The sequence below is a fragment of the Myripristis murdjan genome, chromosome 23, assembly GCF_902150065.1.
Source record: "Myripristis murdjan chromosome 23, fMyrMur1.1, whole genome shotgun sequence".
In the NCBI taxonomy this organism is placed as follows: Eukaryota; Metazoa; Chordata; class Actinopteri; order Holocentriformes; family Holocentridae; genus Myripristis; species Myripristis murdjan.
Genome location: NC_044002.1, coordinates 8,344,762 through 8,371,267, shown reverse-complemented (window position 1 = coordinate 8,371,267; position 26,506 = coordinate 8,344,762). Strand labels below are relative to the sequence as shown.

At 43.2% G+C, this 26,506-nt stretch overlaps 1 protein-coding gene across 1 annotated transcript in view; it reads right to left on the bottom strand.

Annotated features, from left to right (window-relative positions):
* The window catches only part of LOC115355096 (fatty acyl-CoA reductase 1), a 52,608-nt gene extending 31,580 nt beyond the window's left edge, over positions 1 to 21,028 (bottom strand). The window contains exon 1 of the mRNA XM_030045754.1: positions 20,665 to 21,028. Within this exon, the coding sequence (XP_029901614.1) occupies positions 20,665 to 20,673 (9 nt within the window). The 5' untranslated portion in view covers positions 20,674 to 21,028. The remainder of the gene's footprint in view (positions 1 to 20,664) is intronic.
* Between the last annotated feature and the right edge of the window lie 5,478 nt (positions 21,029 to 26,506).

Below are 26,506 nucleotides of genomic sequence, written 5' to 3'. Positions count from 1 at the left end.
ATTTGGGCCAACTCATTAAAATACATCTGGCGCTGTGTCTGCTGCTTTAGTGGTGAAGCCTTAAGCATGTCCCATGGGGGGGTGGGGGAGTCCTGATTACAACAGAGATGTAAGGTAATGCCTGCTGGCATTCAGGAGGCTCAGTATGGTTAATCACCATGGTGCTGGACTCTTCCCAGTGTTCATGAACTCCTTGCCGACTGCCTGGAAAGAACAGCAGTCATTCCCACATACCGTACATTTTGCTGAGTAGGCACACCTCATTTTCCTGTTAACTCAGTGATTTCCCCTTGACTGTCTGGCACTATTGGTCTAAATGCATTTTAGGCGTCTGTGAATCAAGTGAATGTACATGAACATGTGTCTCTGCAGGGCTTAAAATTCATGTGTGTGACTGTTGTACTTGTTGTAGCTGGTGTGTTTGTTGGTTGTTGTAGTTAAATGTAATGAGCTATTTAAAATCTCCCCTGTTCGTCATCTCCTCCCAAGGTCTTGGAGGACGGCGGTTTCCCAGGGGGGAGGAGATGCCACGACCCCAGAGATGAGTCACAACCAGGCATGCGGGCAGGGAGCACTGCAGTGTGGAGCTGAGGATGAGTGCATCGTGCATATGAGGCCTGTCAAAACCCCACTGAGGTAAAAATGCCCACTGAAACAGTGGGAATTTATAATATAGAGGAAGCACAATGGGAGCTTTCAAAGCCTAGATTTGAACAGAAAACTGTAGTGTAAATGTACACATGACCCACATATATATTGGAAAATATAAGTGTGCAGCTAGTTCATCATGCACACCCCTCTGAAAAACAAAGCCCCTGGATGCTTACAAAGAGAATCTGAAGTGTTTCCCTGAGATAATGGCAGTAATATTAAACAAATTGCAAGAATACTGTGTTTTGAGTTTCTGCCTGGAGGTATATGGCTTAACATTTATTTGGGTAAAGACTCATTCCCATCATTTCCTTGAGAAATTAAATGCAAAAAATGGAAAGCACTTCATGTCATCATGTGACTTCAGCAACGGTTTCCCTACGACTCAGAACAAGGCTTGCTGCAGTGCTGTGTCTCTCAGACCAAAGCACTGCACTTGATGTGTGGACTAAAACCTCGCAGCCATGCACAGCCAATGTTGCTGTGCATTTGTGTGTCTCCACGACGACGATGCACCAACATATCACAGGCCTTTAAGAGTGGCTGACAGCTTCCTGTCCCCAGTTAGCGTCGTCCTCTTTTGTAGCCAATTATAGAAGCATGCCAGGTGTCATGACTCCTTCAGTCTTGTCTTTGCCAACGAGCCTGCTGAAATGCTGTTAAAGTTGGCACTTGGCATCAACAGCACAGCATTAAGCCATAAACACACTGCTTTTAGTGGTTCAGTAGTGCTATGATTTGTACACAAGACAAGACATGTGTTTTTTTTTCTCTGCCGCGTTTCTTTCATTTCATCTTCCCTCCTGGGCTGCAGAGTCCCAGCAGTGTCTGGTGAAGGACAGAAGACAGGCACCAAATCCTCCAGAGCCACAGTGGCCCAGATAACAAAACAATGTGCACACAACCTTGTTCTCCCCATTTCTTCTTGTATTTACTTTCCCTCCCTTCTCCTCTCTCTAAAAATCCAGCACAGAGGCACAGCACATGCTCAAAAATGTACACACACTGCATGACATACTATTCAATATAACAGTGGAAGAGGCAGATGTGTGTATCCATCCAATGCACTATTTCCCCCAACCAGTCTGTCTCATGCGCTGCAGTAAACGTCACATGCTGAAACCAGAGCCTAGGCTTGAACTAAAGACTCCAATACCAAGGTAAGAGCAAAGCTATCAGCAATTTCACAGCAGAGCCCACCAAGTCTCACATTTGTCCAACTCATCTAATACCCATTAAGCATGATTTAGACACATTAACTATGGATATTACTTATTTACTAGTCTTTTTCTCCTAGCTGCGTTACAGCCAATATGGAATCATCTGCAGATGTTTTGCCCTCTATGTGCACCCACGGACTGGAGGTCATAGCCAAGGTTGTTCACCAAGGCCCCGGGCATTCCAGCACTGAGCCTCAGAGCACATTAGAGAGATTCCCTGAGGACACAAGGACAAGGGCAGGGAGTGGGGGCGGGAAGTCACTGTGGATTAACACCTGATGAAGGGAATGTTCCTGCAACTAGAAAAGTGCTGGAGTGGACACGCACACTCCTGGTGCCTGATGCTCAGACACGCGCACACACACATTCACACACACCAGAGTATTCTTCTGAAGTCACAGCCCCACCCACCCTTTCCTCAGCCTACCAGCAAGGCTGACGGTGTCCGCCCACGTTCTGCTTCAAGCAAACATGGACACAGAAGCTGTACTTTTAACATTAAGGAGCGACCACTTTCTGCCACTGCTGAACAGAGACCCCACAGGGATATCTGGGCGAAGTAAAATGGTCCTATAATGGCAGTGCAAGTTGAAACATGATTTTGGACCGCAGTCAAAACATTTCAAGCATGAGAAACAGAAGAAGCGCCAGGTTTACAGGAAACAGTTATTCAGGGGAGCATCAGACATCGAGACACGCATGGATGCTCTCTCAGCTCTGCTCCCCTGAGGCTACAAATGTGTTTATTATTTCTGTTCATTTTTGTCACGCTACATATAAAGATGTTAAACAACAATGTCTTAATTCTCTTAACTCAACTTCCATGAATCTGACATTTTTTCTCTGCAAAACAGGAAAAAAAAATCTGCCATAGATGAATCCCTGAACTCATGAATGTCGATCATAGAAACAGCAAAGGATAAGCAGAATAAGGCTTTGACTATGCCTGTCTGCATTAGCCTCGTTGTGTTGCCACTGACAAAGAATCCTTTTTGGGCTCTGAATTACTACTTGAAAGCAAAGGTCAATGTAGTGGGCAGCAAGGACAGCATTAAAATCCTCTTTTGTGATCAATTTTTTATTCTTTGTATGAGAGAGGCGAAGCACCATCACAGTGACAAGTGGCACAAGGCCAAGTGTAATACAAGACTTTCTTTTGCAAAGAACATAGCCTCCTCATAGATTGTATCTAAGACACACCCTTCAAAACACACCAACAGGAACCATGAGTCACGATTTTTAACCCGTTTTTTTCTTTCCTTAAACTGAACAGTAATAATATGCTGTTATCTTTTTGTTTTGTTTGCCCCCAGCCCATCTATTACCGCAGCCTACTATTTTTTAAACATCATACGTTGGCAATAGTAGCTCTACTACTTAGTTTACTTCATCTTTTACTGGCTGCTGTCTCTGTTTTGTTTTGCTTTCCAAGGATTAGTGACATTAGGACACAAGACATTGTTGAGGGGCTCCATGTATAGTGGCAAAGGCCAAGTGTGGCACTATTTTTCCTCCATTTTTTATGTGAGTATTTCGGTGTGTGTTTGTCTTACCAAACTGTTTTTCCTCTGCAAATATGTCATACTCAAATTTGAAAGGTTATGGGACTTAATTCCCCTTAGAAGTGAACAAGCACTCCACCACAGGATGGACTTTTGCCTTGCATTTATACAAAAGTCACATTACCTCGAGGCTGATGCACATAGGTTTCTGAATAAATATTATCATGCGATCGCTTTCTCCTATTGGACCAAAAAGAGCAAATATGTTCTCATAGCCATAAAACATAACTTAAGTTAAACTAACTTGGGCAAAGGAGGAAGTGATGATAGTTGAATCACTTTTTATGAAATAGCTTACAATAGAATTAAAATCGCTTTGATATGCTCCGAATTCTTTTGACCAGCATTTCTATGACTCATTAGCCTCCATATTGTTAGGTCTTTCAGAATATCAGCCTTTGATAGAGGATGATTTCAGTGCTGTATGGCTTCATGATATTAATTAAACAGTGGTAACAGAGGGCAGAGATCGGCATCCAGTGCACTACAGAAATTAGCTAATGATTGTGAAGTAACTGCAATGTGATGAATTATTCTGCCAGGCAGTTTTCAATTTTTTTCTGCTCGACATTAGACTCTTTCATGAATTGATTATATTTTTGTTTCCAAAACTATTTTCAGTGATATCCATAGCACCAATGATTTCAGTTCCACTGTCTGATCATATGGCTGTCTTGTGTACATCAACCTATTTGTGTTATGCATTACAGTCAAAGGATGCATCAGAAATAAAACAATATTCTTTGCATCAAATTTTAAAGTAAAAAACAAAACAAAACACTATTTTGTTTTTGCAAAGTGAAATTGCAGCACTAGAACAAAGCATGCTAAATAATTATTCTATCAAAAGTGATATAAGTAAGACGTTCATGATGACAAGGCCTGTGCTGAATTTTCAGAATCATATTTACCTAAGATGCCCCCAGAGGCCATCTGTTCATTAGAGGTTCATAACACTCTAGAAATCAATGAGTAAAGGCAGATATCCAGGCCTGGAAGGATCACCTCTAGAATAATACATTTACTTTTGGCTCCAGCTTGGCCCTCTGTTGTTGAATATGCTTAATCAATCAGTAGAGGTTCCTTTTCCACCAGCTCAAATATTACTGTTATTTCTCTTTTGCGAAAGAAGGAAAAGCCTCCAGTTCATTGCTCAGATTCTTACAGGCCTTTAACCCTCCTGTCGTGTTCGCGGTCAAATCTGACCGGAGGACAAGTTTTCTCTCCGAAAAATGCAGTTAATTTCATCTGTTTGTCTTGAGGTTCCATGACTTTGTTCACACATGCCATCTGAACACATAAAATAAATTTGGAGAATTTTTATAAATTTTTGAATGTTTTATTTAACTTGTATACACCCATCGTGTTCCCGGTCACAAATGACCGGTCATTAGAAATGAATGGGTAAGACTACAATTAGTGTATAAAATAGAGTTAAACACATTCCCACACTCCTTTCCCACACCCCAACATGCAGGTGTCTTTGAGCAGACACAGATGTGTGTGAACACACACATACACACACACACACGCACACACACACACGCACACACACCTTATACCCCTTTCTGGCTTCCATGGCAACCCCCAGGGGAAAGTATCTCTCACACTTCTTTCCCACACCCCAACATGTAGGTGTCTTTGAGCAGGCACACACACACACACACACACACACACACACACACACACACACACACACACACGCACACACCTTATACCCCTTTCTGGCTTCCATGGCAACACCCAGGGGAAAGTATCTCTCACACTTCTTTCCCACACCCCAACATGTAGGTGTCTTTGAGCAGGCACACACACACACATACACACACACACACACACACACACACACACACACACACACACACACACACACCACACACACACACACACACACACACACACACACACACACACACACACACACACACACACACACCTTATACCCCTTTCTGGCTTCCATGGCAACACCCAGGGGAAAGTATCTCTCACACTTCTTTCCCACACCCCAACATGTAGGTGTCTTTGAGCAGGCACACACACACACACACACACACACACACACCTTATACCCCTTTCTGGCTTCCATGGCAACCCCCACAGGAAAGTATCTCTCAGACTTCTTTCCCACACCCCAACATGTAGGTGTCTTTGCGCAGGCACACACACACACAGACACACACACACAGACACACACACACACATGGACACAGACACACACAGACACACACAGATACTCACGGGAACCTACCACGGGAACTGCCAACACCTGTCAGGTGGCGCTATAGGATAAATACTGTGAGGCTCTGGATTACATCTTTGACCTAACAGTGACCAGCAGGGGAGGAGCCAGTACAGGCTTTACAGGAGGCAGAGGCTTTACAGGTCACCTTCCATGTGAAAATGTCATGAGGATGACTAACTAAATCATAGTGGTCAATGCTGACGGGAACACAAAAGATGCTATTTTTTTGCCACTATTTAGAAAATTGAAATGGTTTCAAAACAGTGTCGTTGGAAAACATTGAAATGAAGTACTCTGTGATAAATACTACAATATGTTTCATCTGAGTATTTGTTATAGTCAAAATAATATCTATATAATGTTTTTTTCCCTAAAAAACGAATGGTATGATCTTAGGTAAATTAGGCCTACAGCACATACATAGCAAATAGAAGTTCAAAACTTGTCATTTTCACAAGAGCAGAAGTTAATAAAAAGATCTAACACAACATTAGGTGATAATATGTATCATAGTGGATTTATAATCAAATACAATGTTACCGGTCACATGTGACCGGGAACCCCATGAGTGTTAGCCCAAAATGAACAGAATAGGAGGGTTAAGTCTCCTGAACTGTGAAGTTAAACTCTATACTAAGGTCTTGGCAACCTGGTGGGAAGCTATATGCTTCATCTGGTCCAAAATGACCAAACACTTGGGTTTATTAGCATCTGATACTGTCTGTTGCTTGCTTCATGGTATAGATTCAGATTCAAGGTCAGAAAACCCCAGTGAAAGTGTTTCACTAAATGCTGTGAAGGTGTTTGGCTGGCTGGAATGGAACACAGATCATAAGTAGCGATCTGTGTTCCAACACATGGGCTTCAGTGAAGGCTTTATTTCTATTATAATGCTATTATATGCTAACCCTTCTGCAGTAGTGATAACCGGTAACATTAGATCATCAAGGTTCTCAGTTTCCAGAACCTCTTGGCAGGGCTGTCCCTTATCTCCACTTTCATTTTCCCTTTCTTTGGGGCCTGTTGCTCAGGCGATATTCATCTGACAGTTGGGGGTCCTGGAGCCAATCATCATACTTGACACATGGCACAACGTAACGTATGCTTTAGATATTTAGATTTTTACCAACATATCCTTAAATCACTCTCACATCTCTTAAAAATCTTTGAGGTTTTTTGTAATATCTCTGTATTATAAAATTTACTGGGCACAATCAACATTAATGCCTTTGGGTGAATTACGTCTGTAAGTATATTCCTGTTGCTGGTTCTCTATCTACCCTTCCCTTGACATTAACCACTAACAATTGCAATAAAGTCCTCAACAACACTGATGGTGATTTAAAGAGATTGGGTATACTTCCTACCTCCTCAAGCCAGTGTTATAGTTTCTGCGTCTACATGATATAAATTTCACCACTAATCAAATCCTTAAGGATCCATCCAGACCTGTCTTCGTGCAGCCCAAATTGTGCCAATATCTATGAAGAGGCATCTATGACCTGGCATTAAAATCGTCAAAGGATTGGCTTCTCAGGTTATGATGGCATCTTGACAAAGTACCACATCATGTCCATAGTCACTGTGGGTCATTTACAAAGTAAATGACTTTGAAAAGTTTGGAAATGCTTTGGGCATAAGAATATACCTCAGCTGCAGAGGTTTACTGTTGTGCTCTAATGTTCTTGCTCTCTGGCCTTATTCTGTGTTTCCTTTTTCCTTTGACTGAGGGTTTTTCAGTGCTTTTCCTCAAAGCTTTTCTCCCCAGGAGGTCTGTGCTGTTTGTCGGAGGTGGGTTGTTTTAAGCCACAGCTCTGCAGTCTTTCGACTGCCTTGGGCCTTTCCTCACACAACCCCTCCATTAGCGGGTCAGTTGAGTGCGGCTGGAGACACAGGGAGAGCCGAGCACTACAGCTGCACACTGGCTAAGATTATTATAAACGGACAAAAGCTGGCCAAGATGAGGGAAGGGAGGGAGTGAGTGTGGGAGAAATAGAAAAATAGAGAGAGGGCGAGATCTGCAAGAGGCAGCCAATAATTAAGGCAACATTAGTCAACTTGAATAACAGTGCCAGGCTATTCAAAAGATAAGACAGTCCCTTTTGCTGAATAACACAATGCCAGCAGTGGGAAAAAACACTGAAAAAAGCACAGTCAAGCCTGCAACCACTGCAGGAAGTCATTTTAAGATGCCAATGCCAACATGGAAGCCTTTCGATCAGTGAGGCCAAGTCCAAATGGTAAACACAGGCCAGAAGAGACTGTTTAAGTGGCAGTGGGCTCCCATTGCCAAGCAAGTCCCACCTCATCCAGTACCCTGAAGAAACCCAGCAGTAATGCAGGAGCTGGCACATTGTGCTTATACAGGCTCAGACATTCCCCCGTCACAATCAGTCTAGACATCAATGAGACTGATGATAATCAGCAAAGGAAGGCATGCTGATCCATCTAGAGGAAGGTGAACTCGGCAGTGTCTGTGGCTGGATGAGCTCGGTAAACTGCTGGAAGTAAATGATGATGCGTCTGGCCTCATTGCCAAGTATGGCTTTGTCAGGCTCAACACACCGTTAGAGCGTTCACAGGTCCTCATCTCTGTGAGAATCTCAAGTGCAGGATATGAGTGTAGAGGAAATGAGTTCTCTGCTATCAACACTGTGTTTGCCGTTACCCGGAGGGAGTGGACGAGGGTGGGGTAATGACCTGCTCGTTAGATTAGATTAATAATGAATTCACTCCTGGCAAAAAAGAGATATCATAAACTTGAGGGACTTCATTATGACTAACAGCGGGAGGGAAAACAGCCAGAGAAATGAGAGCGCTTGTCCATGAGTTGGTTTTAAGCACACACGTTTGAAGAAGCTCAAACACTCAAACTGCCATCACATGAATAAAACCTCATTGTCTCTACCCCTCCCTGACATATAAACACACAGCACATGCACTTCTAGTATGATGCATCACCATTAAACTTTATTTCCTGCATCTTCCAACTCAACTCCCCTTCTACAGTATGTAAGCTAACATATTACCGAGGACACAAACCTAGTTCATTACACACACTGCACTTTGAAGGGTCCTTGTCCATGGATACATTACCACACAAAAACAGCCAGGCAGGTTTTCTCTTCCACTTCATATTTTCCCGTGGGCATCAAAGGGCTAGCCTAATTAGAATCAATTAATTATATTAACCGTGGGTTTCAAAGATTTAAGCTCTGTCTCTTTAATTCAATCGAAGAACTTTTTTTATTTCCCCTTTTACCCAGAGCCAGTTTGCCTACACAAAGTTACCTATACAAATGAAGGTCAGCACTCACTATCACATGGCCTCAGGAGATTAAGTGTGTAAGATTGTGTGTGCATGCACATTGCATTGGCGCATAGTCTACATTATGTCTGAAGGCAGAGGGATTCTGTAATTACACCAGCTGCCTCTGGAGTGACAGGGCCTCTTGGTGCTGTGGTGTCAGTTTACGCCTGGCTCAAACCCAGACCAGTAACTGTACTCAAAGTGCAGCAGTGGGACCAAGAGGTCAGCAAACTGCACCATGGTCATGGCATGAATCCCGAGCACGTCTGTCGAGTAAGGCTGCCTCCTGAAAGTTGACTCATCAGTCGTAGACCCCCGCAGTTGACTCAGAAGGTGGAGTCAAAAAGTTGTGATTTCTTTTCTTTTTTCTTTTTATACATATAGTTATTGGACATTACAATATTGCAATAAAACAAGAAATTTTCTTAGAAATGCACTGGCAATATACTGCAATAGGAAATTGCAGCTAATTGGATAATTGGCGTGGCACTGTAGCAACTTCCCCAGCCAGCAGGCCTAAGTGCGGCCTACCTGGAGGTAACCCCTGCCATGAAAATGATCTTAACCAAGAGGATATTTAGCAACAGTGACTATAAGCTACTGCTCCATTTTGTAACATGAACCTTCTGTTGCACCATATTAGGTATGCCTGCAAAGAATAGTGGGTTTTTGCACTAAAAGTTGAGTACAGCACATTGGATTGATCAAGGCGAAAAGTTGACCTACTCAACAATTTTGTAACTGGAATAAATGGAACAGACTTCAAAAAACCCAAATCTATCCTTTAATGACTGGTTTGAGACAGTTATCACTGTGGCTGGCAAAGGCCACCTTTTTCAGCAGCCTGACAAGCTTACGTGTCCACATTTAGTGTTGGGAACACGTAACTGGTGATGCCGAGACCCTTATCATAGAAACAGAAACAGGCCGGGGCATTAGCACACAGCAGTCCTGTCACTTACCCTGCCAGCTCATTTTCCTAATGTGGAAAGAAGAACAGCGATATCACTCGCGGTGCCCAGCAACTGATTCTTCGATGGCAGCCTGCACTGCGCTCCATAAGCTGTTTTGTTTAGATGGATCTAGGGTGATTGACTGCCCAATAATAGAGGACCCTCACCTCTGACGTCGGCCTACTTGTATACATTTACATGCAAGTCTAATACCTACTCTGTAAACCACAATATGGCTATTTAATTTATTATTTCATGACTCAACCATGCTTTTGTATGGCATCGCTCCCTACCCTTGAAACCTATATCCATGACAGATGGATTTTATCAGGTATCAGGTGCTAAGATAGAGCACGGTGAATGAGTCTGAGACACACGCACAATTCAAGGTAATGTACTACTTCACAGACATACTCGATACCTTCGCTTTGTTTTCTTGCCAGCCAGGGTCTATAATTAATGACGGGGAGCTCTGGCATCCTTGGTGAGCTGTCAGGGCATCTTATCCATCTATCTACCCCATATGCAGATTAGAGCACAGGAGGAGAACACCAACACTGCTAGGTTTGAACATGAGAAGCATTCGCACGCACAGATTATTTCAGCATAATGCCGCTGGTGGACAGATTATGATATGGCAGAAGATTTACAGCAATGCTGCTTCACACTATACCACCATAATCTTTCTGTGCTGTTAATTTGACGCAGTGGGACATCCCCAGCTCTGCACTTACCATTGCGTCTACAATCCAATACAGTAGCAATCATAGCTGTGGCACAAATGACAATGTCATTGGTTTTCTATAATCGAGATGGAACAACCTTTAACTGCACGCAGGCATGGGAGGAGTGATTGTTTCCCTTTTTGACAAATGGTAAATCGAAAAGAAATGAATCTGGGCCAGAAGGATGGACTTGTATGTGTGTGTGTGTGTGTGTGTGTGTGTTGGTGGGGGGTGGTTGTGAGAAAAGAGGATGCAATCAGCTCTGGCTGACTGCTGGACACAAGGCTAGGCAAAAAGATTAAAGAAGAGACTGCTCTCTTCCTGTTAGTGGAACTAGAGGATACAGTCTTGGAAGGGCCACTTAGCTCCTTTTTGTACTCCCCTGTGTCTTATGTGATCCAAAAAAAAAGAGGAAAAGTTTGCTACTTCTCATTGGTAGTAGATGAGTTTACCACAGTTTGCATAATCAAAGCCATGTGCTTGTGTAGAGTGGACATTTACTAGAAAGATTTCAAATGCTAACAGTCAACCGTGACAAGTGAAATAATGAACACACAATTATTAAGTTGTCCATTCTTGTCAGCAACTGATTATCAAGGCATGAGAGCTGTTCAGCACATCTTATTTTAAATTTACATTCTCTAATATTTCCATCAAGCCAAAAGCAAAAGGGACGGTCATAAAATGTCCACACAATACCTTTGGAAGGAACAAAGGCAATACTGTCGATGAAAACTGGCTAATGCCCTTTACAGAATGGGTCCCCGGTCTATTTTGTTGTCTTTGTTGTCTGCATTCTTACGGTAAACAAACCACTCCAGAGCTCAGTTCAAAGTAGCCCAGGGAGTGGCTGCCTTCAGTCATTCTGCTCCCAGCCAATATTCTAACACCCTGTAGTGCCTGTATAGAGGATGTAATCACAGTAAACCCCTGCTCTTTTGTTTATCTCTCTGACCAATCAGCAGGCAAGCGACAGGAAAGAGCAAGTTGGATGTTTGTGTTCGGGTTTGATGGAAGGAATGGACTGAAAAGGATGAGGGAGCTATGCATTAGCCTTGGCTGCCAGCCACACTGTCCGTGCACAGGAGCCTGGGCGTTCATCCAAAAGACCCAGACGGAGCCAGCCAGGTTGGGCCACCCTGCCACTGACATCCCTAATGGGGTCTGAGACAAACTTCACTGCAAATTAGCCCCACAGGCCCATTCCATTCACTCCCTTAAAAAGACACCACATTGAGCTGTGACAGAGGAGATCTATGTGGTGATAAAAAATGCAAAGGCGGCCTGTCACTAGTAAACAGATAAGCAACTGGACCTATAGGGCACAATGTCCTCAGACAGGACTGTGCTGTCAGTCAGCCCAGACCCATCAGTCAGTGTGTGAAGTCAGTCCTGAGCACATGTGATAGAGAATCTTGTTTTTCCCATGAAGACGTGTTTGACAGACTTGTCTAACCGGCAGCTTCAGGAATTTGCTAAAGAAACACATTTCTTGGCGTCACACCTACCTAAACACCGACCCCTTTAATAACAAGCAGCTCTTGAGCTGCTAAATATCCTGACATAATCAAAATATTTTATTCTAGCATTTTTAATTAAACTGATTAAGATATTAATTAGCAAATATATCTACATCAACATCCTTGTCTTCACATAACCCGGGCAGCACTAATACAAAAACCTGTCTTAAAAAGTCCGAGATCCTTTCTCCTACCTTTTATCCAGCCATTAGTTTCCATTCATTCCACTATGATATGAAAATAAACGTTCAGACTTCTAACTTTCTTCACTCCAGCATTCCATCACTGTAATTTTCCTTAAAAGCAGCAGCACTGTTGTGTTGTGTTGACTTGAAATTGGGCGGAGGGGAAATAGTTCCTTCGCTGGAGAATATCTGACACACCAAATTATCAGTTCTGCGGTTTATGAATGTTGACGACTTTGTTAGCCACAAAAACAGAACAGTGTATGGTGGGTGTTTCAAGCAAAAATTCAAATTTGAAAATCGAGGCATTTTGATTATATGTTGTGAAATCTTTAGTACGCCTGCGTGATTTGCAAAATGGTTTGTTGCTATGTAAAATGTGGATGAATTGAATTAAATGGATCAAGCATTCAAAACCACTGGTATGGTCCTTTAATTAATAGCCAATGTTATGCAGCAAGGATAACAAAATGTAACCAGACCATTTACTTTATAGGAGGAAACTATGGCAAGTGTGACTTTTCTATCATGCACCACCTGCTATTTCATGTTTCTGGCAAGCTGTCAGTCTGCCAGTCGGCGACAACAATGAAAGTAACCACCAGAGGAATGTTGCAACACCTTGCCAAGCTGATGCCTCTGCTCATCATCAGTCTCCACACATAACCATTTGTGCTCACAAGTGGTTATGCAAAGAACCTGGCTTGATTTGTGGTCTGTCAGGAACACCCCCTGAGCGACACAAGGGCGGAGGTACGACTTTCTTTCTCTGCCAAGGCGACAGTATCAGCACACAAGACCAAACAAGCTTGTTGTTAATAAGCTATTAGTTGTAGAGAAGTTTAGCGTAATCTAGCTGTGATTACGCAAATGTAATATAAACAGTTTTGGACCAGGAAACAGTGTCAATGGAAAATGTTTGAAATTCCCTTAGATTACTATCAGTAGGGCTGCCCCCTGAAACTTGATGAGTCAAATCATCAGTCATAGACCTCTGCAGTCGACTCACAGGGTGGAGTTGAAGTTTTGTGGTTTCTTTTCTTTTTTTCAAAGATTTAGTTTTTGGGCATTGCAACATAGAGGTAAAACATGACGGGTATACACTGCAATAGGGTATGGAACAATCTTAAGTTTTCACATCCTTTCAGAACTGGTAGATTAATTAATTGGATTAATTAATTAACTGGGGAATTGCAGAGGACAGTACTGAAGCCACTCTGTCAGCCACAGTGATAATCAACTTGAAAACATGTCACATTCAAGTGTGCGAAATCAAGCCATGCCTACAGAGCCAAACAGAAGCTGAGCCGGTGGAGGAAAAAACTCGGGACCGCTATCCAGCGCTGGTGAGAGCAGGAAACAGATACTGAGCCCCACTGAAGGGGTCAGTGTGGGGGCATGAAGAGTCCATTCATCGTATACAGAAAGAAAAAAAAGGCAAACTCTGGAAAGTGAGAGCTGGGGACAGCCTTAACGATCAGCATTTGATGGTCACTGTTAGTGTCAACAGTGTCAGATTAAATTGACTATAATGTGTATTGTATATAAAACGGCTTTGTGTGGGCTTGTGTCCTGTCAGCCTATGTGGTCGTTGTTGGCCCCATCAGTCCACACTGTGGAGCTGCTGCCAGAAAGCACCTCTCAATCCTATCAACCGCCCCTGGATGGCATGTTGTTGACAGAGCACCAATGTCCTTGTGAGGTTCAATGTCGTATACCGGCAAACACCCTCCTCTACAACATCCCGCTGGTTATTTACAACCAAGATGGCTGCCAGACCTGAAAAGAACGGGTGCAGCTGGATTAGTAGAGCCGTTTCAGAATATTTTACCTCAGCCTTAAACTGAACAATATCATGATAAATTTTGCCAAATCATAAGGAACATTTATCCTCAGGGTGGGTTTGGGACCTACTACAACCTTCCCTGGCCTCTCTCTCTCTCCTCCTCATTCATCCTCATCATCCACTCCCACAGCAATAGATGCTGATGCAGGCCTACTATCCGGGGTGTCCCAAGAGAAACAGCCAGTCACAGCTGCAGCCACACCACTCCTTTTCTTACCACCTAGCCTGGTGCTGAGGAAACAGCCCTGCCAACACCTTACACTGTGAGCTGGTTTCTGGCTGATTTAGTTTCCGTTCCAGTCAGTTTTCCCCCTTTCAGCAGGGTGGGCTGCCTTTAAAGAGTTCTCCTTTATATTTGCACTTCTCTTCTACTTCACTGGCTATTCATAGCTGCTTTGGTCCTGAATCACAACATTAATCATATAGCCTGTGTGCTGGCATCCATTTCATTATCATGAGACATTTACAGTGATTTAGCCTTCATCATGTTTGAGAGCCTTTAGCTCCATGTCAGCTCCCTCACTGGGATGAGCACAAGGTAAATCCCCACAAACACAGAACCATCCTGTGGTGAGATGATAGTCCAAGCAATCAAGGAAGAGCTGGAAGCTGTACAAAACATTACTAGGAAAAAGAATAAATAGAAAACATAACTGGTTTACATCCATCAAATGATTGTTTTCTTGTTGCTTTACTGTTCAGTCAGTTACTATTCAGGAAACAAAAACAAATTACCAGCGTCAAAACCAGGAACATCTGAGCATTTCCTCCAACGGGTCTAATCAGAGGGAAACACAGCAACAGTACTTCCCCTCTTTACATTAGCCTGCATTATTCATTCTCCTAATGGCCACTAAGCGCACTATTCCTAATACTGTGCTGCATTTAGCCTCCAGTCCGACATTTTTAGATTTAGCCTCGCTACATCTCATGATGAAATCTTCCACCCATCACCTTAAGCATCACTGAGAGCATTTTAAGTTGACGCCATGTTTCCCCCAAGATGATCTTTAACGCTGCTTGATCACACAAAGTGACATCTGCTTGAGAAAAGCATCATTCCTTGGATGACTGACAGCAAGTCAGCTGACTTCCTTCTGTGCCTTGTGGCCCTGCAGCTGATGAATTCTCTAAAAGGAGCCAAAAATCAAGGAATTTATTGTGACATAAATCACAAAATGTCCAATCTCAAACTGACATGTATGTATGATCTAATGTACAGCATGCAACAACATCACGCATCAGTTAATCAAGCATCTTAAAACAGTGATTTTACATAATGAACACAACTAATGGAGCCAAATGTTGCTTTCCTCCTCCTCCCCACTGAGCCCATATGAGCCCTGAGTGAAGCAGGGCTACTACAGCCTCAGCAAAGCGGTTGGGTAAGCTCAGCAGCACTGATACAAATTAGACCAGGCAGGCCAAGGTAAGTTTACTTCAATCAGCACTCATGAGGATTTTTAATCAAAACAGAAAAAGATCGAGAACATCGAAACAAAGCAAGCTCAGGTTACATAGAGCTTGCTAGGGACTAACGAGGTCCTGAATGACGACTACAGTCAAATCCTAATCTGGGCGGCTACATACTTGGAATGCTGTTGCCAAGAAATTGATTGTTGTGGGCGAAGTAGCTTATGATGTAAATGCATAAAACTCAATGTCTTCCAGACAATATAACAGCAGATAGCTAGACAGCAGTTTCTCATCCCTACATATCCTCGCAATGGAAGATTTCCACCATTCTTTTACATTATGAACTTCTCAAGCACCTGAAACAGTGGACATCAAGATGGAGTGGTTGAAAGCTGTACTTGACATGGGTGCTGACCCCCCATTGCTCCTGTGCTGCTCTCCTATCGTGCCTCTGCACTTCCCATGATGCTCTGCTGTATGGAAGTGCATGGAGAAGGGCTTAGAAAGTGCAAAAACACATTTACTAAGCGCTAAAAGATTTATGATGCCCTGCTTGAGAGCTGCAGAGAGGGAGAGAGGCAGCACAGCACATGTGAAAGGTGAGGGGGGAAAAAAAAGAGTGGCAGGCTGGAAAAGACAGACAAGAGGGAGGTAAAAGAGAGAAAGCTGAGAGGCTTGCAATAACAAAGTGGCTCTGCTTCGCTGCAATGTAACAACAGGGAGGAGATCTGACACAGCCGCTACCAGAGAGAAAGAGACTGCAGACATGTCAGCAGACTGAGAGAAAGTCAGGTTGTGACCCTGGAAGGTGAAAAAAGGGAAGCTGAACCTTTAAGTCACCCTTGCCCAATCCCTTAACATTAGGAAACTCAACAGCAACAACGTAGCTTTGCAGCAAGTGTGACAGGAAAAATTCCAGTGACTTGTCGGCCACTGTAACGTGATGTCATTAGATAAGAGAGGTGCTGGGACTAACATTCAGCCAGTAAGGTCTGATCACACTTACTGTGGCTATTAATATACAAACACATGTTCAGGAACATGCGCGTGCACGTAATGACACTTACCTAACACTTATCTAAAAGCAAAATATGGGCCAGCCTCTGCTAATATAATTAGAGCCGTTTTCAGATCCTGATTTAGAAATCATCACAAAACACTTGATTCATTTTGCCTCATCCTCATTTACGAGCAACATTTATGATAAGGCATTATCACATCCAAACAGCTCCCCAGAAGAAAATCTGCTCCGTTTGCAACCACATAATGCCGTGACACATCATATTCACGGAGGAATGGTGCTACTTGACGCAAAGTATACTGCACTTCCATGTCCAGTATGTGCTATAGGTGTTTAGAAGCACACATTGTCTCCTCATTAATGCATTTAAAGAAATAAATAAAGCACAAAGAGAGATACATTCGGGGTTCAAGCACAATGACAGGCTTTTTCATTAATGTGCCACTGGAGGAAACAATGAAATTGTTATGGTACAACATCTGGCGATAATGGGTGGCATTACACACCCAAAGAGCTGACAGCATGAAGACAGTCGAGTAGGCCAGTCGAAATGAAGATTGGTTTAATTTCACTTTGGTTCAATTTTAAATTATTACAGACTCAGGGTCCAGTTGGTGGTGGATAGCTGTCCTCATTTTCCCTCCACCAGCTCAGTGGGCGACATTAGCTCTTGTCTGGTGGTGTAGGTATGTACTGATTTTGTGCACTTTGTTTTCATGTGTTTTCACGTTGATTATGAGCAGAGTGGCTGCAGTACTGTCCTACCACATACCGGTTCTAAAAGCATGTACAAACTTCACATTTTTTCATTTCCCTGTACATTTTTAAGAGAATGTGTCTCATCTTATTGTCTTGCAGCCTTCCAGGTGTTTTGACGTGATCCACAGGAAACTTAATTTGGTTGTACACTGTGCAATGACAATAAAGGCATTGAATTGAATACTGCAACGCCAAGCAGTTCTTTAAAAAAATAAATAAAATGAAAAAACATGCTTGTTGGATTCCACCTTGTGAGTCGACTGCAGAAGTCTATGACTGATCAACTTTGAGAGGCCAGCAGCCCTACATGAGCCTGAAGTCTTGCTTGGGAATAAGGCAGTGAACCAGTAACACAGGACTGACTGTTTTGATCAGAGGTTTCATGTGCTCTAGCTGTTATTTCCCATCCTAAAATAGAAACAGGTATGATTTACTGCAGATCTATCCAACCACCTACACAAATCTTCTCAGGTGGGGGGTCTCTGGGAGAAAATCTGATCAGAGTCAGGCGGTGGTGTGATGAGGCTCTCTTCACAGAAACAGCAGCCAAGGCCTAAACTCGACATGAGCTGCTGCCTCTGTTGCACATTAACGGCCAAGGGAATCGAGAAGGATCTGCAGATCATCTCGAACAGAGCAGAACACGACCACATCACCAGGAGCTGGGCGAGTTCAGTGAGCCCGCCTCCACATGGGAAAGCAGCGCAGCGGTGAAACACGTCGCTGCGTCGCTCTCTGGTCTCTTCTGCAGGACGCGATCAGCACGGCTCCTGTTCTCACACAGGTACAGGCTCTCCCGCTGCTGCCGCTCGGCAACGCTGAAGACACCGAGAGGAACGTTGTCTCACACCCGAGCAGCGAGCACCACGCACCAGCGTCAAGCCGCGCAATGTACCATCAAGCTTCCGGGCACACTTTCAAAATAAATCTCTCCTCATTAAAATATGACGTCTTTTTCTGAAACCAGAGGAAACACTTGCAGACTGATTCTGCAATAGGTGGAAACTCAGTTGTCCTTTAGCCAGCATAGGTTGTGGAGGCCGATATTAACATTTTGGACTGAAAACATATGATAGCTGACATTTTTGGGATTACACTACCTTCACAAGTAGTTTCCATGTTATTGCATATATTCAGTGTTTTCCGCTAATACTGTATTCTTGGCAAGACAGAAAATCCTTTGACACTGTGGCTCATTTGACACACTGAAATTACATCTCACTACTATGACTGCAGAGCTCTGCCCTCTTTGTCTGTCTGCCCAAACACATTGCCATTCCTCCAACCTGCCCCATATAGATATCAAAGTATTCATAATAACTTTACATAGTTTTTTTTTTCTTCTATTTTTGCAGTTTTTTGTGCATCTGAGGCAAAGGCTGATCATGGTGGCTGATCATGGTGTGTGTGTGTCAGGCATTCTGGGATCGTTAGGGGACAAACAGTGGGAAGACCGCTGACAAAAGAGGACAGATCCAGTGGTTGACGTTGAGAATGCAATGAGAAGTTTTAACAGCTGGAGAGTCAACCAGTTAAAACGACAATTACTGCAATATTTACCACAATATCCCTATAACACACAGGAAAAGAGGTTTTAATTCAACAATCTGACACCATTTTAAAACTAAGGCATAGGGCTGCACAAGCAGACTACGGCACTGAAGCTGAAAATGAAAGGCTGTCCAAGGTAGGCTTAGATGTTGTAATTCACGTTCCCAGGCCCGATCCTCTTCCATGTGGTTACGAAGACAGCCGCCCCGCTGTCCCCATTGCATAAAGAGGTGTAGAACCAGTCTGCTTTCACCAGAGCAAAACTGGCTGTTTTCACCTGAGGGGCGTTTCACAAAGCAAGCCTATGATATGGAGAAGCTGAAGTTTATGTCTCACTTGAACTGCCGCCAACATTCAATCAAGCCTCAAGCTATTCCACTAACTGTTAAAGTTTGAAGTTTATTCAAGCACGACTTAACCAGTCTTCATGAGATGACTGCATGCGAGAAGCAAGCCCAAGTCCCACTGTGCCTCTATACAACATGTATGTGACAGAGAAGGAACTTTTGTTTTTACTGACTGTTCGTAATCTGTAAAAACTGCAATGACAAGTGTTTCCACTAGAAAAGAATTAGTGCCGGTCTAAGTGTCCTGGCAGATTTTCATGTCCCACACAAATATTATTATGGTGTGTTCAAACTATTAGGTAAAAATTAGTATAGGAAATTTCACTGTATGCCTGTAAATAGTTGAAAATGCCTAGATTACTTAAAATGTAAATATGTAATGTATGTGCCCCCCACCTTTTTTTAACCAACACTGATGCCAGTGGGCATTTGGAAAAATGCTCTATATGAGGATTCCCTTTTTTGTGGAAGAAACTAAGAAATAAGTAAAAACTAAAAAGAAAAAATTTTTTTTTTCTTCTTTTATGATTCATAACATTATGACTCTAATACTGCATAAAGGACATTTTTGAGTGTCTCCCTACCTCTAGCAGTGATTGTGGTGCTTCCATAGGGGTGCAGGACGTCTATACTGCGATGAAAAGCAGCCCACAGCGAGTAAAGCCCGAGAAGCAAAAACACACCTAGAAACTACTTAGGTCTCAGAAAGTTTCATCAAAATATTTGGAATTGTGGGTAAAAAAAAAAAGTGGCATTTGGTCTCATTTATATGTATATAGGCTATGATGCACATTTGGTGTATATTCATAAGTACTTGTAATAGGGTGGCCAAGCAAGATTTCGCGTAGGGCCCCCCAAAATGTTAGACACGGCCCTGGAAGAGGCGCACCAAATGAGTGCTTTTATTATGAAGGCATTTTCTCCTACCTCCTCTCCTGCTCGTGCTAACCTCGGCTGGCCTGACGCACAGCTGCTCCACACTGATTGCGGTTGAGCTGCCTGCTAGCCGCCCTTTCTATCGGGAAGTGCTAGCGCCCTGCTAACCACCGCGCATTGTGAACACAGTAAACGCGTTTCAGTGGCGAAAACAAACGACAAACACACCAACCACCGTGTACAATAAACGAGTCGATCTGCTGGCAAACGTTTTCATCTTCCGAGCCCCGGCGTGTGCGTTCACGGCGTTGGCCGTCAAAACCAGTGAAAAGATGCTCCGGCATGGGCACACCTCGCCTTGGTGTTTCATTCCAAAAAAAAAAAAAAAAAAAAAAAAAAATGTATCATATGTATATTTTTTCAAACCCCGATTAAAATTTGACAAAGCGTTCAGAAATGAAGCAAAGCCAGTGTTCTTACCTCTCTCATGCGCTGGTGCACGCTGCTCTCTGCTCTTGCGGCTGTCAAAGAGGCTGCGCGGCAGCTGCGGACTCTCTGCCTCCTCCCACCGGCCGCCCCTGGGCTCCTGCTGCTGGGACACTTCCACCGTCAGACCCACCGGCTCTGCCCTGCCTGCCTGCCTGCCTGCCTGCCTGTCACTGCAGACTACAGCAGCCAGACGGCCTCCTACTCATCATATGGGATACAGAGAGAGGGAGAGAGGGAGAGAGGGAGGGCAGGGCGTGTTCTCCCGCTCTGCTTGCAAGTGGAGACAACGTCACGCCGAGGAGCGTTGAAAAAATCTGGAAAGTTTACGACGCGTCCCCCCTCGGTGTAGGCGGTCACACTGCACGGTGTAAAACCCCGACTAAGACTTAATCTGAACTTTCAGGATGTGCGCTTCCTTTCGGCGTACATACAACTCCTCAAGCAAAACACTGTTTCACTAAAACATCAACTTATTGAGGTGGTTCACACGCTGCCGTCCACCGCCTAGTAGTAGAATGAGGTGGTGGGAATGACACGCGACCCAATCGAAAAAAAAAAAAAAAGTGTAATTGTGTGGAAGTAAATGCTGCCGAATTGAACAGCTGCTCCTGTTGATTGACACAGAGCTCTCCAATTTTCTCATGTTCATCTGTACAAAAGGATATTTCAAAATGCCACACTTTCTGAACGGAGTTTGTCGGGTTAAAGTAAGCGCGGGGGCGACTTCTTGAGGTGGGGCTCCAAGAAAAATGTGAACTAGTGACTCATTCACTCTCCCTGCAGCCAATGAGAATGTATGGGGAGTTTGAACAAGGATTTAATTCTGTTAAATTTAACAACAAAAATCCTCAGGACAACATCGTGTTTTAATGTAAATGACATGAAGATGATGGTAAACCCCTCCAGATTAATGGATCTAACCAGTTCTACCCAGTTTTGGTGTCTGTGCTATATTAGGGAAGAAATATGTTCAATGGGCTCCCTAACTAAAAATCACTACAATATCCTACATGGACTTGGAGTGTGTTTCTGGTGTTCAGTGGTGACATTAGTCAGTTTTTTTTTTCATTTGTGAAGTGTAAAAATACATCATTCTGGGTGTCTCCCTCTAAGGGCAGATTGTTCCATCTCGTACAAAGTCCCGATCACAGGCTGGTTGTGTCATGTTTCTGCAAATTTCACCAGCAGCTCGAGCGTCATGTCACAACCGGCCTCTGTGTTTGACGCATACATAAAAGATATTCAAGGCTGATCTTTGGCAAACCAGTGCTCTAGCTATAAATCACATATCACACCTTAAATTCCATACTGTGAGTAGATGCCAGCTGCCTATAGAGGGCATAAAGTGAGTCATTTAATTAATGGCAGTATTCCAGTTGGTACCATCAGCTCACAGAAAATCTTCTCATTTACATATCTTAATGCCTGAATTGTATGACTCATAGTCTTGAGTCAGTGCTCATCTACATCTTCACCTTGACGGGTTCACAGCGCTTCCCTAAAGGACAGAAGTCTTTGATTTCAGCTACAGCTACACAATAATCACACATTATAACCAGGACAATATTCCCTCATCACAAAGACAGCCAGCCACAAAGGTATGGAGACATGACTGGAGGTTGCATCACGTAAGGCAGAACAGATCTAACAAGCAGTACTGGTGAGATGAGGACTAAAAGGTAATGGAATGTGTGAGTGTGTGCCTGTTATTGAGTCTTAAATGATGTCTGATGGAGTGCAGTGGCTCTGCCTGTTATTCACAGGCAGTATAGCTTTAAACAGATGCTATACTGTCAGGCAGAAGGAACAAAAGAAAAGGCAAGCTGCAATTTGGTTTTGACTGACTGACACCAAAGTGACCCTCACATGCTGAAGGGATTCACTCATGTTGAGTCTGTACCCAGTAAAGATCCAGATACATGTCGAGAGAGAAAAAACAAAGACAAAGTCTCTCACAATGAAAATCAGATAGGGACAAAGCAGCTACCCAAAATACATGACTATTTCTGTTCTACAGGCAATTTTGGGGTAGCACGTGACTTGCTCCCCCTTGCATCTTCCTCAAAAAGCCATTTATTTGAGATTAGCTAATGCTTTTTATTGCATGAAGGGCTGGTCTGGTGTTGCATTAGGCAGAATTGAGGAAATTTGGCTGGGACTTTGTCCAGCCCATAAGGAGGGAAACAGAGACCGCCCCAGTTGTTAAACCTGCGCCACTTCTTTGGCTTCTGACACGTGGCACACATTAAAGCAAATGGGAGGTAAATGGAGGACAGAAACTCACACCTCAGCTTAGATAACACTGGCTGAGGTGAAGCACTGGCAGAACTCGATATTGGGACACTTATTCATCTGAAATGCTGTCACGGATTTGCTGCACATAAGAAAAGAAACAAATAATGCATGCCCCAGCAGTCAGGGCCAAGGAAAAGGCATTGCATCACCCCTTGGAAAAAGTGCTGGAAATTGTGTGTTTTATGCCTACACTGCATTTATTTTATTGGCATAAATTATGTTCAGTGTTGATCAGATGCTGAAGGATGGAGCGATAAAGTGACAGAGAACACCAAAACTCCAGCAGAGTGAGGGGAAAGCCATCCATCACACACAACGCTGTGAAAGTCAGAGTTATTGCCTAGAGCCAATTATACTTGTGTGTGTTTGCGGGATACATTAGGAAAGTGTCAGGTGCAGTCAAGCAAAACAGTCTCAAACAGTTTTAAATGACAAAAGTAGATAGTGCAATCTCTGCTCAGCATCTTGCAGTATAACCAAGTATATGAGGAGGACTAAACAGTGCTAATGGCTTGAGAGCAGCAGGAAAACAGGTGAATACGTACAATATGATCATCTTGTAGTGCTGTTGGTGAAAAACGCGTTGATGGTAGCTATTACAAGCTTTCCCCAGCTAATGTCCTTATTATCTCTTTGGAAAGCGCGTGGCAGTCTGTTAAAGGCTGCACTGAGCATGTCGTTCTCCCAGTGGAGACACGAGTGCAGCTTTGGATTGATTTTCTCCTGAGGAGAAGACAGGCGGCAGCCAGCAGCCTCCAGCTGGCAGCAAGCGGCCCCACCCTGCGCTGTCTCTGCAGGAGAGCTCATGGTGCCTCTCCTGCACCGCTTCATCTCTCACTTCACTGTTTCTGCTGCCTCACCTCCGTGTCGGCTTGATGCACAGGCCTCTTTGCACATGCTGTCTTATTGCAGCCTGGTGTTGAAGGACCAGAAGGCCTGTTTGCCATTTTCTCTGGTCTACTGAATCCTTGTGTGTGTGCCATATATGAGGACCATGGGTGAGAATATACTTTGTGCAACTCAAAGACACAAGCTTCATGCAAAATCTAAGCATCTGACTGGGTGATAAGTTGTGTCCACAGTTATTATCGCCAGATACAAGCTAGGTTGAGGGGGAGCAGTGGCACGAAGCAGCAAGGTCAGACTTTGGACATATTAGAACAACTCAGAGGCTTGCCAAAGTCTGTTAAATCTATTTTTGCATAAATTACATCAGCAGTTGTGGTGCGTTCGGATCAAAAGGAGATATTTGTGGGGAGCCAAATTGGGATGCCACCATTTTACTTTTAATCTCTCCAAGCCTGCTGAAGAGAAAATGGTGACCTGAGGCAAGAGAGTAGAACAAAGATAAAAGTAGGCCTACTGGCATTCACTGATTGTGTGTGTATTTATAGTGGAACAAAGCCCTAAATAAAACCCGGTGTGGTATAGTTTATGAAATCATAGCATAGCACTGGCCTGTAAAATCCCTACTACATTTTAATACTAAAAATATCTTCCTAATGAGTTTATGTAAGTACAATGATTATGAAACTCAGCAGCATTGAAACATAAGTCTGGTCTATAGGGACCTCTAGTGGAAACATAGGTAATGTGCACACAGGATACAAAATTATGGACTCTCTATTATCTAAATGTATCTGCTCATCCTAGAAAGCAAACTCAGTAGTAATGACAGATATTTTTTTAGTAAATATCCACTTGAGCACAAAGGATCAGTAATGGCAATGCCTGAAATCATTTTCAAGTAATGTTATCTGCACATTTACCTCTTTCTTAAGTTGCAGTGCCCCCATGTGGACAAATGGATGCACTACAACAGAAAAATCTACTAAGCCCGAGGGAAAAAATGAGCACCACAAATGATTACCTCAGCCACTTCTCTATCAAGTTGCCCCAATAAAATGTTTTGACACAGATGCTGTATTCATGTCTGCTGCACTTGAAATATGCATTCATCGCCACTGGGCTGAAATCAGGCTCTCTCTCTCCACAATAATAAACTGTATTTTAAATTGCATCCAGTTGCATTTAGGATTTTATTTGCCTATTTACAGACAGTCTGGGGCTGATGTAATCAGTTGTTGCTGATAAAATGCATGAAACATATTCAAGCAGTGAATATGTTCTGCGCTATGATAAGAAAACAGCAGCCATAATTAACACACAGCAGCATATCGCAACTGAATCTTCTCATGTTGTGTCAAGATCTTATTTTATTTTGACAGCGTTTCAGAATATCATACAAGTAAACAAGATTTTTGCAAAAGTTAATATATCCATAGTGTTGCATTTCATAAAAATAGTTGCTCACTTAGAGTCTTTGTGACCATCAATAGTACATAGAGTCATATTTATAGAGATATCTGTTCAGGGTCTACACACCGCTATAACACTACACAGTGATACTGAGCCGCTTTTGGGAGGGGGGATGGGGGTGTCATGTACAATACAGTACATGCCATTCTTCCAACAAGCCCACTTTGCAGATACAGCTCTAGATTTTTATTTATTTATTTATTTATTTTTTACTTTTAATTTTCCATAGAAAACTACTTACAATTTGGCTCAATGGAGACAGCTCGGATGTGAAAAGCGGTGAATTGTGCAAAGACTGAGCAAGAGTACACACATATTCTGTCTCTATACTTCAAACAGAAGTCCCAAAAATAAAGGAGCAGTCCGGGTAAATGGGCATCATAATACTGCATGTGGGCAGCGCCACCTTCGGTCAGACAGAATGTAAAATTTGGGATATTTTCACGCCCTCACCCCTGCCCACCATCTGCATATGACTGGAGGGCTGAGCCGCTGATTTCCTCCTTCCCACGGCACAATAATTTATATTCCAACACCCCTCGGTATGAGATTGTGCTTTAAAGTCATTCAGCTTATTCCTTGTGTAATTATGGATTACAATGGCAAACAGAATGACTTGCCTTCCTTGCTCTTATTCTTTAAACACTGTTTGCATTTCCCTCACCAGTGGGAGCAGAGGGGACTTTTGTTCTGTCATTGTCATTCTCCTTTTTCTGTTAATCTTGGCTCAATTTGAGGGAAATTACCACTCCGAAACTGACATTTGCTAAGAAGATAAGGAGGGTAGGTTTGTTCGTTTGGGAAACAATTTGTAGATGTCATAATAGCCGGGTTATTGTACAAAACTGCGCACTACCACCGCCTTCAAAAGGGACAAACGAATTAGCTTTTTGCTTTATGGTTGTCAAAAATGGGGGGCAGGTGTGTGTGTGTGAGGTGAGAACAGAAACCTGCAGGGGAGCTTTGATGGAGAAACGCGCATTTTCAATTCAAGAGGTGAAGATTGACAAAAGGTGCGATCGCCTCTCAGCGGGGTCAGGAGATGACAGGCACGTTTCATCTTCAGATGGATCGCGGTAACTTGGGTTATGGATTGTCAGGCAAAAGCAGAATGAGCCGTTTGACAACCGAGATTGATCGTCTCCGTATCAGAATTGCTAATTTAGTTTTTGTTTGGGTGAGAAGCTTCCCTCTTTCCTGACTTTTGATAACGCTGTCT